We start from the raw sequence: 15,598 nt of genomic DNA, 5'->3' as shown, positions 1-15,598 counted from the left end.
TAGGACATGATCCCCTTGGCGAATCTGTGAGGGATTTTCTTGATTAGATTAGTTGAAAGCACCTAAATGTGAGTGGTGGTGCCTAAGAAGGTGTGAGGGCACAGTTCCTGCTTCTTGCCTGCGTGCTTTTCTGTCCTGTTGCTGCTGCTGCCACTGCAAATGCCACTGGCATCCTTCATTGCCGTCAGAACCCAGCTTATTGGACCTTCCAACAGGAACTGAAGATCAGCGTCTCTTTAGGAGTCATTGGGGCCATTCAGTGCCAGGGTGGAAGAGCTGCAGATTCCAGACTTGTGGATTGAGAAGTTACCTATCCTCAGCCTCTCGATTATGAAGATAGCCATTACTGGACTACCCACGACTCACCACATAAGTCAATGAAATAAATTCCCTTTAATCGGTATTAACACTGTCAGTTCTGTTCCTCTTGTGAACCCTGACCATTCACACTGTCTTCCCATTTTAAACATATGACCATTCCAACTTGTAATGCTGAGGATTGTATAGTCAAGGAATACTTAACCAGCCCGTTACTTTTGGATTCTGTGAAGATTAATGAAATTGATGAGATGCTAGCTACATAGATTAAGAACAAAAAGAATAAATGAATAAAATCAGAAATGAAGGCAGAAACTTCGTTTTGAAAGCAGGATGTCTCAATATGTTGTTCAAACTGGTATAGAACCTTTGGATTCAAGAGATGCTCCTGCCTCAGCCTCCTTAGTAGCCTCAAGAATGTGCCACCATACCTAGCTTGGAAAAGGGTATATCAAAGCCTATTTTACATAAATACATAGTATAACAAAGAAAATTTAATAATTAGATGTCAACAAACCAGATTACTTAGATGAAATGGACCAGTCCTTAGGAACACAAAACCTATCAAGACTAAATTTAAAAGATATTGATAACTTGAACAAATCTGTAAGTAGAAAGGAGATTGGATAAGTAATAAAAATAACAATCTGAAAAAGAAAAGCTCTACAGCAAATTTGCCCAAAATATTTAAAGAAGAAACAAGACCAATCCTTCTCAAACTTTTCCAAAATAACTAAAGAGGAAGGCTACTTCCTAACTTATTCCATGAAACCATTAACCCATGCCAAACCCAGAAAAACACACCACAAGGGAAAAGAAAACTAACAGGGTATGTTACATGTCTGTAATCCCAGAAGTTGGTAGACAGATGCAGGAGGATCAAAGTTTGTGGTCAGCCTGAGTCCTATGGTGAGACCCTGTTTCAAAGAACTGAGGGTGAGACCAAACCTCAGGAGAGGGATGTTTACTTAGCATGAGCAAGGCCCTGGATTCAATCCCCAGCCACAAAGAAGGGAGAGATGGAAGGAGAAAAGAAGGGAAGAAAGCAGAAGGCAGAAAGAAGGCAAGCAGGCCAACTGTAGACTGACTGGCATGGCAAGAACTGTCTTGTTTTATTTTTTTCAAGACATGGTTTCATTGTATAGCTCTGGCTGTCCTAGAACTCACTACATAGACCATGCTGGCCCCAGACTCAGTGAGAGCTGCCTCTGCCTCCCAAGTGCTAGAATTGAGGGTGTGTGCCACTCTGCCCAGCTGATATAAGAACTGTTAACAAAATATTAGCAAAATAAATTCAGCAGCATGTTAAAAATACTATACTTAGCTGCCAACTGGGATTTATGCTGTAATGCAAGATAATTCAACCCATGAAAACTGGTTAGTAGAACACACTGCACTGATAAAAAGCAAAACCTTACACAGTTATCTCAATTGAGGCAAAAAAATTATGAAGTTTAGCATTGTTTAGTATTGTTTTATGATTCTGAATTTCAGCTCAGCTGCTTGATACTCAAAGACCAAGAAGAGATGAAAACTACTCCATCATGCTAAGAGGCATGTATGAAAAACTCAGCAGACACTGTATTTCATGGTATTTGTCCTGTCAGATGGGAGAGGGCAATGGTGCCTGCTTTTGCCACTTGTATTCAGCATAATACTGAGCCTTTACACATCAGGTACATCCTCTACCTCTAAATGAAAACCCCAGTCCTCAAGGTGCCATCCATGCCTTCTCTACTCTGCCACAGTCCCTAAAAGACTGACTTGGTTTCTAGTTAGGTTTGTCAGTGGGAGCACCAATAGCAAATCAGAGAAGAAAGAAGGGTCAGGTGATGATCTGAGCCTTCCCCAGTCCCTTTTTCTTTACACAAGGATTGTGCCATGCCCTGAGGCCTTCCTAAATCCCACCCATACCTTGGAAAATGGCTCCTTTATTCACCTCCCCAGACCACTACATTTATATAACCCAAAGTTTCCTGCTGACTTCATAGGAGATGGAGAGGTAACAGTGAAGGAGGTGCCACACTCCAGAATCTCTCTCTAAGCATTAGGATTCAGTAGCTTGATTTTTTTTTTCTGGAATACTGAGCATGGTTCTCTTTCAACCAGGCAACAACAGATTAAAAGGTAAGTCAAAATGCCAACCTGAAATTTCCAAAGTTCCCAACCACTCCCTTAACTTGAACAGCTCTCTTCACTCTCATGGGGGAGTTGTTGGGTCATCCACACAGCCAGCCAGATGGCAGCTGGGAGCAGACATCTAGTCAGAGCAACGGAATTTGGGAAGTCTTGTGTTGAAAGAGATCACACCTTTCTTACCATCTCTGATCCTCACTGTTGAAGCAAGGGCCCTGAATCAGCAACTCAACATTCCACATTGGCAGGCCAGAATTCTTTCCGGCAGCTAAAATCACAGTGCTAACTTTTCCTACTTGGACAGTCTCTCCTAAATCTACATTGCTAATATTTTTAGACAAGGACCTGCAAGTATCCCAGGTTATTTCTGAGCTCACATCCCTCCTCCTTCAGCCTCACAAGTGTTAGGATTCTAAATATGTACTCCTAACCATACTCCTTTTTTTGAAGAATTTCTTTACCTAACTCAAGGTTACAAAGTTTCTGTTATGTATTTTCTTCCAGACATTTCATATTTTAGGCTTTACATTAAAATCTACAACAAATTTCTGTTTAAACTTTTATATTTTAAATGGTCAACCATTTAAAATCAAATTTTAATTTAACTATTAAAATATGTTTATTAAAATAATATTTTTTCATAATGATAAAATATGATTTATATAATTAATAGGAAAAAGTCAGTGGCTAGCCTTATCCCAGTAGATGGGGACGCATTGCGTTGAAGCTTAGTGAATTCTTTTTTGATAAAAGGTTCTTTTCTTTTCATACTTAGGGTTAAACCCAGGCTGTTGTATACTCTGAAAATCTACTTTACCACTGAGCTACACCTCAGCCTCTGATGTGGGTTTCAAACGAGTAAAGGCTAATTTTGGGTTTGTTTTTTTGTTGTTGTTGTTGTTGTTGTTGTTTTTTACTTGACATAAGCTAGACTCATTTGGAAAGAAGGAATTGAAATTGAGAAAAGCTCTCACCAGATTAGCTTGTGGTCAAGCCTGGGGACATTTTTTGATTGATGATTCATATGGGTGGAACCAACCCAATGTTGGCAGTGCCACCCCTAGGTTGTTGGTCCTGGGTTCTATAAGAAAACAGGCTTGAGCAAGCCTTGAGGAGCAAGCCAGTAAGCAGCACTCCTCCATGGCTTATGCTTTAGCTCCTGCCCTGTCTTCCTTTGAAGATGGACTGTGATATGGAAGTGTAAAAACAAACAAACAACAACAACAAAAAACAAACCAAAAACCACTGCTCTCCTCCCCAGATTGCTTTTGACCTTGATGTTTTATCACAGCAATAGAAACCATCCCTAAGACAATGTCAGTCTAACTCTGATCCCCCATGGGGGTCTCAGGCTAGCTGCATTTACTTCCTTTCTCAGTAGTGTCCACGGCTCAGTGCCAGCCATATTTTACATGGTTTGAAGGGACACTGATGTCTGATTGTCTTGCTGATTGTTATAGTTTAAGAGTGAAATGTCCTTTGCAGGCTCATGTCCCTAGCTGGTAGTATTGTTTCTGAATATTTTAAAGATGGTTGCAGCCTGGTCCCATCTTGCCCCTGTCTCTTTGTTTCTGACATCGGAGGAGCCCCAGGCACACACCTGGCTACCATGTCTTCCCGTGCACATCTTCCCCCAAATTATAGACCATCCCTCTAAACTGAGACAGAGTAAATCCACCCTCCCCTCAGTTACTTTTGTCATATATTTTGTCACAAAGACACGCAAAGTAACACTGGTGATTTGTGGGTTGTGGCCCCAGCTAAAGTCATTCTATATGAAGCACTAGTGGCATCTGGGATTAGGTTTCTGGTGCTTTGACTCTTGTCTCTGAGTATCACTTCCAGTTTTCCAAGAGACATAATGTGGTTGGTTCAGATGGCTATTGAAGGCATTCTTTAAAGAACGAGCTAAAGGCTGTGCTGACACCCCAAAGGTTGGTGTTACTCCATAGTAGCACCCGCAATAGTCATTTTTCACAGTTGGGTCCTGCTAAGCTTGCTATGTAATTGTTTTTTCACATGACACCAGCCAACCAAGATTTCTGCAAGTAATTATATTTTAAAAGTCTGAATGCACTGCGTTGCTTTAATTCATCTTTATAAACTGTTAAGATAATCTCAACTCCTCATTTTGTCTTATATTATTTTTTGCTGTTTCTACCTATAGTACTCTATTAAAGGGTTTTTTTTAATTAAGTTATATTTTTGGATGAGATATTGTCTATGTCTTTATCCAAATCACTGATAAACTCATATTTGTGAATTAGTCTAAAGATCTCCGCAGTCATGCTCCACAAGACAATTTTTCTAGTTTCTGGAGATTTGACAAGATGTAAACCCACTTGATTGTATTATTCTTCACCTCAAGAATATTTTAGGAATGCTTGTGACCTTGCTGAAGACCAAACTAGCATATTTCCTGGAATATCATCTCGGAGAATGAGACAGAAATCCAGTAATTAATTGCCCAGGTGACTCTGAGAAGAAATGTGCTAAGACACCTTATGCACTTAGAATAGAGCTGACTCATAATAGGGTCCACAAGCATTAAAGCATTTTTAATATTGCTACTATAATTTTGGTATTAAATTGCTAAATTTCATATAATTTAGGAAATTATCATTACTTAATAGTCAGCAATGACGGAATTAAACCATGGGAGAGTTTTGGCATATCTACCCCAGGTTTTATCATACAGGTAGTATGGTGGTAGGTTCATATATTTGACTGCTCAGTCATGAGGGAGTGGCACTACTTGAGAAGAATTAGGAGGTGTGGCCTTTTTCTAGGAAGTGTATTGCTGGGGGTAGAGGGTGGACTTTGAGATTTCAAAAGCCCAAGGCAGGCCCAGTGGATTTCTCTTCCTTCTGCCAGCAGATCTGGATATAGAACTCTCAGCTACTTCTCCAGGACCACGTCTGCCTTCACACTGCCATGCTCCACACCATGATGATAATGAACTAAACTTCTGAAACTGCAAGCCAAGACCAACTAAATTCATTCTCTTATGAAAGTTACCTCGGTCATGGTGTCTTTTCACGGCAATAGTAATGCTAACTAAGGCAGAATATTATTACCTACTTCCTTGTACTAAAAAGCTGGTTTATTATTGTTGACAGAAGCACCTCAAACCACAGTTCTTCTTTAGATTAAGTAACTGTTTCTGCCTTGATGTAATAACTCAGTCAGACATTTTCCCTGTCCTGCTGAGTTAAAGAAGGTCATTTGTTGTCACTGTTTTGTTTGTTTGCAGGGCTTTGGAGCGAACCCAGGATGTTGAACACTCTAAACAGGTGCACTCATACTGAGCTACATATCCAATCTTGGGTTGTGGTTTTAAATGACAGCATAGCCTTAGTATGACATACCAACAAGAAACTAAGGCAAGTACAATGGTGCCATGGGATCTTCCTTGGCAGAACACCGGGTGGCCCTTTCCTTCCATATCCCTGCTACTTCTCCGTAGCAGGTCTGTTATACCTGGTTCTTCTTTCTCTAAATGCTCCACACCAGCAGCCTTGAAAACCTCTACTGCGCCTTTCCTGCCTGGCCTGAACCCACTGTGGATTCATCAGTATTCCAAGAGAACTTTGATGTCTTCCTCTTTCCGTCCCTCAATCCTTTTAATCCTCTCATTCAGGCAATTAGCTCTACAAATATTAGCTGCAATCAAGGTCTAGCACATGTGGTAATTTTCCCTCTAATAAATCAATCAGTTCTTCCTATGAAGTGTTTTCCTCCCTTACAGCCATTAGAGAATTACAATGCGACTTGAAGATCACCAGCAACTTGAATTAGTCAAGAAATGTCAATCAAACTTGCCAGAGTTTCCTTTAAAAATTAAAAAAAGGATAGATTTACAAAGGCCTCTTATATTAGAATAGCAAGCTTCTCAGACCCTTGTTGAATTTCTCTAACAGAGGTTCTGGACCCCTGTGAGCCATGTGGAAGAAAATAAAAATCAATACAACCTGAAAAATCAGATAAAATGCAGAACTTTACATTAATTAACAAATTAATAATTGGAACAGCCGTCATGCAGAGAACCTAGGTAGTGTCCGACAAAATGAATGTTTAAAAAAAAAAATCTTCATTTAGCGAGGAAACCAAAATCTTTGTACTGCAACCCAGTACTACCCTGATATTCTGGGTGGGGTAGAGGGTTAGAGAGCAAACATGGTGAGAATTGTTTTTTCTTCCCTTCTTTACTTCTCTCTCTCTCTCTCTTTCTTTGCCTTTCTAATAATAATAATAAACAATACAGCTGAATTAGTAAGAGATGTGGATGCTTGTATTGGAAGCAAAATGGCCTACAATTGTGTTCCTTCCTCTCTAGTTTTCTAGTCACTTTGAAAAAATTATATCATTATCCAGCACCTGAAAGGGGTCACGGGGGAGAGGGCTAGGCCTGGTTCCATTTTCTTAATGTCACCAAACGTTAAAATGAAAAGAAGTGAAGGTTTCAGTAGGATTCTTGTTGAAAACTTGCTGACATTAATGACTCAAATTCTCAGGGAGACAGTAAGGAAAACGGTGTCATCGCTGTCATTCAAGCCATTTAAGATGAAATTTCAAAGAAGGCTGTCAGCATAATGACTGCCAGGTTCCATTATATCATCCTCAGAGGGCGGATCACACACTACTATGCAGTCTGTGGGTGGTTGACATTAAAGTTTGAAAGGAAGTTGCACGGGGAAGAGGAGAGGTGGGTGTGGGCCCCAAGGGGAGCTGCCTGCCATGACCAGGATCCATCACTACTGATATGCAGATAGTAACAAGGGATAACCCCATCTCATTCTACTCATGGGGACAGTTAGAGGAGCCCATGCACATGGTGCTAAAGGAATTCGGGAAGACTGGAGCTATGGATCTCAGTGCCTGTTTATTAATTTATCACAAGAATATTCCTCCCTAGCAACCAGCATAAGGAAAGTCTTCTGGCTGTGTGTGCTCCAGTACTGAGAAGCCTGGCTAATAATCAGAGGAGAGTCATGTGGTGTGTGAATGAGGGCAGGAGCATTCAACCTTGGTTGCACATCACAGTCATTGGGTGATTTAGTGTTAAGGCCAAGCTAAAATCAAGCATGTCTGAGCCTTAGCTGAGATGCACACGCCAGTATTTTTAAAATGTCTGCAAGCCATTCCATCGAGCAGACAAACTGAGCACTCTCGATTAGAACAAAGGGTGTGACTTTAGGTAAGTGTCTACATTTGTTAAGTGAAGGCAACATTTTTATTACCATTGTTTCATTAAAGAGCGCAAATTGTAGCAGGAAGGGCATGGTTTGGGAATGAGGAATTAACTCACTATGCTGTACTTATTTTCCTGTGTCTTTCCACTTGGGGGGTCTCCTTGCTGTATACTGAGACAAACCTAAACCTAAAAGGTTAATCAGTCAAATTGCTTTCTCAATCCTTGGTCAGAGTCTTTGATGTTGGTGGACTTTAGACATCTTTGGCAAGTAGTTAGCAAATTAAAGCTCTGTCCTATGCCAACTACCTCTCTCTTGCCACATTCTTTCTAAGGAGGTGTTAGTAAAATTGATTAAGCTGAAATTTTTTTCTCCCAGACTTTAAAGATGTTTCCCCCCCCCCCCCCCAGTTATCAGATATGTTGATTGAATAAGTTGGGTTATATCTGGATATCCTCAAACTAATGGGATGAGTGGAACACATATGTCTAGCTAAGTGCTGACTACCTAGGGCTCCCTTTCCTTTGCTGTGGTGGCTGACACACTGAATCCAGTAGAACATTCACGGGAGGGCCCAATTATCTGAAAGAGGCTTTTTCTATGTTAAATTGCATTCAATAAAAGAACTTACTTATATTTTATTTTATTTTTTTAATTGTTTATATTTTAAAACCTTAGTGTGAGTGCCTGTGTGGATTTGATATGCTAGTTCTGCTGTGGCTATGCTGGACGCTGTCCCCTTCGCTCTGAAGGAGTGTTGGTTCACTTTAACCAGACAGCCACATTTAATTGTCTCTCCTCAACAGTCAGGGGCTGACAACTTCTGAGAGAACATAGACCACTTCTTCCTCAAGGTCAGAATCTCAAAGTTTCTTTCAAACAATTCATATTGCAGAGACTCATCCTTTTTTACTCACAGTGAAACTAGTGGGTTTCCTTAAAGCTATCATCTTACAGGTGGGTCAAGAGACTAGAAATTAGCACAGGCATGTAGTCTGTGTCAAGCAGGCTGTTCTGTTGACAGATATCTGTATTCTCCAGAGACTTAAACTGTACAAACAGCAATAGACACCCCTGCCGTATTCCATGCAACCCATCCCAGATGACAGCCTCTCTCTTTTCAAGGTCAGTGCTTTGCTTAGAATAGACTGTAAATCACAGAACTCTGTTAATGAGTTCAGTAGGTTGCTTGGTCTCTCTGGCCTCAATTTCTCTATCTGTACAATGGAACATAATTAGCAGCAACAGCAGCATCACACTTACTATAATATTTGTAAGAGTGAAATAACGTGATGAAATGCTTAGTGAGGCTTAGTAAGAGGCAGGCTTGTACTAAAAGTCGGAGCCCAGCACAGCATAAGATACATAGATACTCAGGAAACAATCTCTCTCTCTCTCTCTCTCTCTCTCTCTCTCTCTCTCTCTCTCTCTCTCACACACACACACACACACACACACACAGACAGACAGAGAGACAGAGACAGAGACACAATTTTAACATGTAATAGGAAAGACCTGAGGAGCCTCACAGGTACCCAAAGTTAGGAATTCCACACTTGAGTTTGCAGGTCTAAATTCCTAAACCAAATACACTTTGCTAAATGGTTATTTTCCCTGGGAGACCTGCTCTTCAGTGGTAGATCTCTCTGACCACAGCGCTTGTTTCTGCATCAATGCTCTTACCTTTATAAATTCTGCTGCTCCTTGAACCCATAGCTGTGTTCCCTTGCTATCATATTGAGACAGACAAAATGATTTAAATGAAAGCATTTATAAATGTACATATTTGTAACTGTATCTCTGTGTTTCTGGGTGCCGAGAAGAATTTGAATCCAGTTCTCTCTAAGTAGAACCCATAGAAAATGTGGGTCTGGGAGAACTGGGGTGAGGATGACAAGGCCTGCGTAGCTCTGGAATCCTCATGTCTACAGCAGACACAGTACAGTGCCATGTTCCATCTAATTAAAACTAAACATTTTCAAAATCAATTACTATTACCTGTGCCAAAGCTACCATTCTTCCACTGCTAAAAAGCAAACAAAACCCAGAAATAAAATCTCATCAATACTTGGACATCTCATGTTTGCTGCAAACTTACCATAGGAGCAAAGCATGTTTCTGAAGGTTTCAGCTCACCTAATCAGACAACAGGCTGGGAGGGGTTGGGGGAAGGACGTCTCTCAAGTTACACAGAGGACTCCATCTGTTACCCTAGACCTTTCCTAGCTAGTGACATGAGAGGGGATCTTGAAGGCAGTTTGAAAAGAGTTTTATTTTTACAAATTCTTAATCCAAATATTTCTTTTTAAAGAAAAGCAGCAGAAGAGGAGAAAAGCCCACTGTGGGTGAGGAAGGACGCTTCATGGACTGGCCTTCTTCCTGGTGGAGCCAGTGCAAGGAAAGACTCTGCCTCTCCAGCTAGTCCCTTGAGCTCCTGTAATAAATGCAGCCAAAGGGGCAGTCCCTTCTTGATGCCCGCGGAGGTCTTGGTTTTGAACCGTGTCTTCACCAAAGCCATTCCTCATCATGCCAAGCCAGCAGAAGAAAATCATCTTTTGCATGGCCGGTGTGTTGAGCTTTCTCTGTGCTCTCGGAGTTGTGACAGCAGTGGGGACACCATTGTGGATTAAAGCCACTATCCTCTGCAAAACGGGAGCTCTGCTCGTCAATGCCTCCGGGAAGGAGCTGGACAAATTCATGGGTGAGATGCAGTATGGGCTTTTCCACGGAGAAGGCATAAGGCAATGTGGGTTAGGAGCAAGGCCTTTCCGGTTCTCATGTAAGTAACAATTGCATCTGAATTATTTAATGCTTTCTGAACACTCTTCCAGCTGTTGCAAAGACTTAGGAAGAGGATCTTGCCCTGTCTCTTGCAGGACTGTTCAAGCCGCTATGAACCATTTGAAACAGCTAGGATGCTAAGCAGCTTCTTCTCTCTTGATGTTTTGTTTTTATTCTTATAAATTTTTCATTCTTGCCATATTTACTATGATCACATATAATTAGTTGTTACAAAGTTAAGCTTTTTGAAGGCATAACCTTTCAAAAGGGCTGACAAGATGACTCAGCATTAAGGTCTGTGATGTCAAGACTGATGACTGATGTTTGATCCTGGGCACCTGCAGGATGAGAACAGGAAACCAACTCCCCCAGGTTGACCTCTGACCTCCATGCATACTGTGGTACTCATACACTGGCTCCTCTCTCTCTGAATTTTTTAAAATGAAAGTATAACCCTTAAGATTCTTACTTATTTCTAATAATGTAGGGTGTTATGGCATCTTTGCTAAATAAAAAGAGTACTTGAGGAAATAGGAACACTGTAAGGATGATCTTTGTGCCTTTTGTTCCTTGAGAAAGGACCAGTTTACTTGCTTTTCCACCTGCTCATGATGTTGTTTCTTGCCCTGCCCCACGCTGCTAAAAACCCTTGCTGTATGTTTAACAACTTCCTTTATCATAGTTAGCCAACTTGGAATTATTTGGTTACAAAAATTAAAAACTGATCTGCTGAAACCAGGCACTGTGGCGCACGCCTGTGATCCCAGCACTCGGGGAAGCAGAGGCAGGTGGATCTCTGTGAGTCTAAAATTTACAAAAGTGAGTCCAGAACAGCTAAGGCTACACAGAGAAACCCTGTTTTGAATGCAAAAAACAAACAAACAAACAAAACAACAACAACAAAATGATTTGCTGAAATAACTGTCAAAGAAATGCATGCCAAGAGTACAAAAAAAAAAAAAAAAACGGATTGACCTTCAAATCAGGTAATGAATAGGAGAGATTTTTCTGTCATGAGTTTTGCAAAACAGAAGTGTTTTCATGGTATTTATAACATTTTTATCTTGAGATGAGGAGTTTTTAAGAATTACCATGAGAATGGCAACTCATTAAATGAAAATTAATAAGCAGTCATTTATTGTATCTCTCACTACACAAACCCAGAAGTTATTATTATTTCAAAGGGCTGGCTTGGAGCAGTATTATGAAGACACAGTCAGTAAATTACTGCATAAATCACTCGTTAGGAAAAGGGACTCCCGATTGAGGCATTTAAAATAAATTATTATTTTGCCTGAGCTTCTTTTCTCCTCTAGTAAAGGTAGAAGGTGAAATTAATTGAATTTATTATTAACATGTGCAATGTCTAATTAAATTTCAGCTCTAGTCCCGCTATATTTCTGCAACATTCCTTCTATCATTTCAGTCATTTAGCACCAACCTCCAACTCACATAGGTTACAATGTGATACGGATTTTCATGGGACTCCAGAAAAGCTGGCAGAATCGGCTTTTCAAAATGTTATCATCAATTAGATTGGATGAAGAGGATGCAACTCGTTTCCACGAATGGCTTTAGTTCAATAAGATAACTGGGCTGGAGAGCTGCTCAGCTTCCTTGGGGGTGGGGGCACGAGGGAGAACAAAGCAGAATACTGTGTGGTTTGCAACTGTATTAAAAAAAAGGGGGGGGGGAGAATAGATGATTGAGATGATTTAGCTGTGAGTCACCAGTAGCTTAAGCCTGAGCAAAGCTTCTCACAAAGGAACTCAGACAAAAGCAGCAGTGACAGAGCCTGTGTTCATCACAGTGAACAGGAGGTACCCGTGGCTTCTGCCACCGGTTGTGTTTCGAAGCAATAACAAGACGCTTTCTTAGCTCTCACTGCACTCTAGGGACGTCATAGGCTTCATCCTGCTTACCTTCACTACCCACAGCTATAAGAGTTTTTCTTGAGGTTCCGTGCACGACTGTCGTGGCTGTGTCTCTTCTGCTGCCTCTACCTGGGAAGCTCTTCTAGTCACGTGCTCATTTGCCTGCATTCTGTGAGGATTAGCAGAGCTGAGCAGGGTTCCAGCAATACCATGGCCTCCTCACAAATTGTGTGGGTCTTCTTGCTGCTCTGTACTTTTCTCCCCAGTCTGGTAAAGAAAACCTAGCATTTTTGTTTGTTTGTTTGGTGAAGATAGGCCTTGCAATACTGTAGAAGATATATATTAAGTACACACAAAATAATATGTGGAAATACATATGTCAAAACTTCATTTATTTTGTTGAATCCCAGAGAAATATACAAATAGTGTATTTTTTTCTGCCTAAGCAAAAACAAAACAAAAAGCCTCTTTCAATATAACATGAAGGACTGTTAGGAAACCTGTATAATAAATAAACCCAATGAAATTCTCAAAGAGGACTGCTCATTTCGAAACAACGTTGAAACCGTCTATCATGCTTTAGAAACACGATACTTCTGAAGTCCACACTCCCAACACAGTAGCAGTGTATGGACCACATGGTCTCATTCAGTATGCCATCTGTGCCCAGTCAATGGTGTTCCATCAACTTGCTTAAAAGAAGAGAGACTTCCGATAAGTTTTCTTAGCAGTTAAGTGGACCTTCCATTACTATAAAACAGTAAGTGGCGTAACCCCGTCTTCTCCATAAAGCTTTCTTTGAGCAATGTCAGTGACCTCCAGAGGCTGCGGAGGGGGGACTTCTTGTCCGTGTTTCTACAGGCCACATAAAAATTTGAACACAGTCATTCCCAGAACATCCCCCTTCCTCATTGTTTCTTTAGAAAATGACCAAGCAGATGTTGGAATTCAGAGACACGCTCCTGTGAAGGAGGAATGGAAAGAATAACTTAGCAAGGTAGCGATCCCTTTGTGATTAGTTTTCTTGTTACTGTCAGTTGCTATAGATTTATATTTCAATCCTATCGGATTTATACCTAAATTTTGTTTGTCTAGATTTTTTGTGGGGAGAGGGTACTGTGTTAAACTCAAGACCTTTCACATGATATGCAAATGCTATGCCACTGAGCCACAGCCTTGACATTTTGCTTAGATCACCATTGGCTAACAGAGGAATAATGTAAGCCCTACTAGCCACATTAGAGCATAAGAAAAAAAAAGGGGGGGTGAGAAAGTCACTTAATTTTTTTTTTAACTAGGATACCCAGAATACTATTATGTAATCCATATAAAAAATCATTGAAAAATCTTGCATCTTTCTTGGTACAGTCTTTGAATTCTAGCATATGTTTATATAGCACACCTAATTAAGACTGGCCACATTTCAAGTGCTCATTTTAATGGTACTTTATTGTACAGTATGGCTTTAGGTGGAGTTTTAGTCTAAATCAATTGGCTATTGACAATGTCCATGTTTTAAATGACTTTTTGCTTGGCTCTGCTGGATGAGTCTATGTGTGTGCAATGGTTATGTCACTTTTAAAGCCTATATATATGGTATAGCATGAGGATGAAGAATGAACAAGAAGAGCAGTTTGGCAATGCAGTTTGTTTGTTCCTATTAAATGTTCCCTACTGACCATTCTATCTTGTTTAATTATAATAAGACTGCTCTGTTAGCATGCAAAGTTATGCTGAGAAAACTTCTGCCTCATTTACTCAGGCTGATTCTCATCTGTCCATGGGTCAGTGGTTCATTTACTAGAGGTCACTAACATTTCTGTCCAGAACATGGTTTCATTCATTATAGTGAGGGACTGGTTGCCTTTGAAGGCAACACAAGTGGTTGGCATAGTTCTTCATCATGTGTCACTTGTAAAATTTTAATGACAAAGGCTAAACACCAAATGCAGCAATCAAGGCAGAAACTACCAGTTTTGATTCGGCCCCCATGCTATGTGTGTGTTTCTGTTTTGTTGGTTTGAAATACTGCAGAACATTATCAAAATATGATATTAAAAAATCATGTCATCAATCATTCCTAAGTACATTGATCTGTTCATTGCCAACTCAGTTCAATGAGCTGCTAAAAAATATATGGAAGGTTTGTTTGTTTAGTTATTTGTTTGTTGTTTTTGTTTTTGATATGTGAAAAAAAGAACTTAACCAATCATGTATTCCAGCTTCTAACTTTAGTCATACTTTGAAAAGCATTTTACTTTGGATACCTTGATTGAAAAATTGTAAAAGCCTTAACAGAGCCAGTGTACTTCATATTTTGGAAAAGTAGAGATTCTCTACCAAATGAGGCATATGACCCAGATTGCATAGTGGATGTGGAAATTATTTCTGCGAACAAGAAAGTGATTTCTTGAACATATTGTGGTATAGAATAGTTGAGACTTGGGGTCACTGTGAGCATGAATAAGAGTTGGCACTTTATCTCCTACAAGTGTTTCTTGTCTTCTGCTAGCACATGCTTGGTCTGTCTAGTCTCCCTACAGCTCTCCTTTGGCTTTCCTGGAAGAGCTGAAGGCTTTAATGTCCTGCTATTGAAACAGTCCTGTCCCCTCCCTTTTCCTACATATGGCCTGTGTGGACTCTGGTATGAAGAGATGGGTCTGGGAGAGAAGTGTGCTTGGCTTATCTATGTCTTCTTGATAGGAGAAAGAAACCATTGCCCCTTGTACCCAGAAAGCACAGTCCTCCTGTCTTTTACTTTGGAGGTGCTTCTGCTGGATCCACTCACCTGTGAAACAGTCTAACAAATAGAGACCTTCTTCTCCATGTAGTCAACAGTAATTTACAGAACAGACATGGAAGAAGGATTTCAATTCTCTCAGCTGGACAGCCTTCCTAAACCTTGCTGATTCTCTACTATTTTCAACATCTATATTATATGAATTTGAGCATACACATTTCTGCTCCGCATAAAGAGCCCAGTCCCAAAGAGAGAGGTACATATTACTCTTGAAAGCACTATTCCCGAACCAGGGCATGAAACAGACTGTCACACAAAGAAGGATTTACAACTCTTTAGTAACCGACTCTATTGGATTCAAGCAACCTAGATTGGAGATGAATTTGTGCCACTGGCTGAGGCTCAGGCTCTCAGCTTTCTGATCATTGTGCCATTTTTTTTCCTTCTATCATAAAGAGGATGAAGAACTGTGCGGTTTCTGAACATTTCTTTTAATTCAAACATTCTGTGATGTACATAATGATCTGGTTTAGATGAGATCCTTGGGGACTTGAAAT

The 15,598-nt window shown here is 40.4% G+C and overlaps 1 protein-coding gene across 2 annotated transcripts in view; it reads left to right on the top strand.

Annotated features, from left to right (window-relative positions):
- Nucleotides 1–10,172: 10,172 nt before the first annotated feature.
- The window catches only part of Clrn1 (clarin 1), a 34,057-nt gene continuing 28,631 nt past the window's right edge, over nucleotides 10,173–15,598 (top strand). For both annotated transcript variants that reach the window (XM_060376935.1, XM_060376934.1), the window contains exon 1: nucleotides 10,173–10,425. In XM_060376935.1, coding sequence (XP_060232918.1) covers nucleotides 10,173–10,425 — 253 coding nt within the window. The remainder of the gene's footprint in view (nucleotides 10,426–15,598) is intronic.

Source organism: Meriones unguiculatus, chromosome 2 (genome assembly GCF_030254825.1).
Source record: "Meriones unguiculatus strain TT.TT164.6M chromosome 2, Bangor_MerUng_6.1, whole genome shotgun sequence".
Taxonomy (NCBI): Eukaryota; Metazoa; Chordata; class Mammalia; order Rodentia; family Muridae; genus Meriones; species Meriones unguiculatus.
Note: the sequence above shows the minus strand (reverse complement) of the source record. Positions and strands in the feature narration are given on the sequence as shown.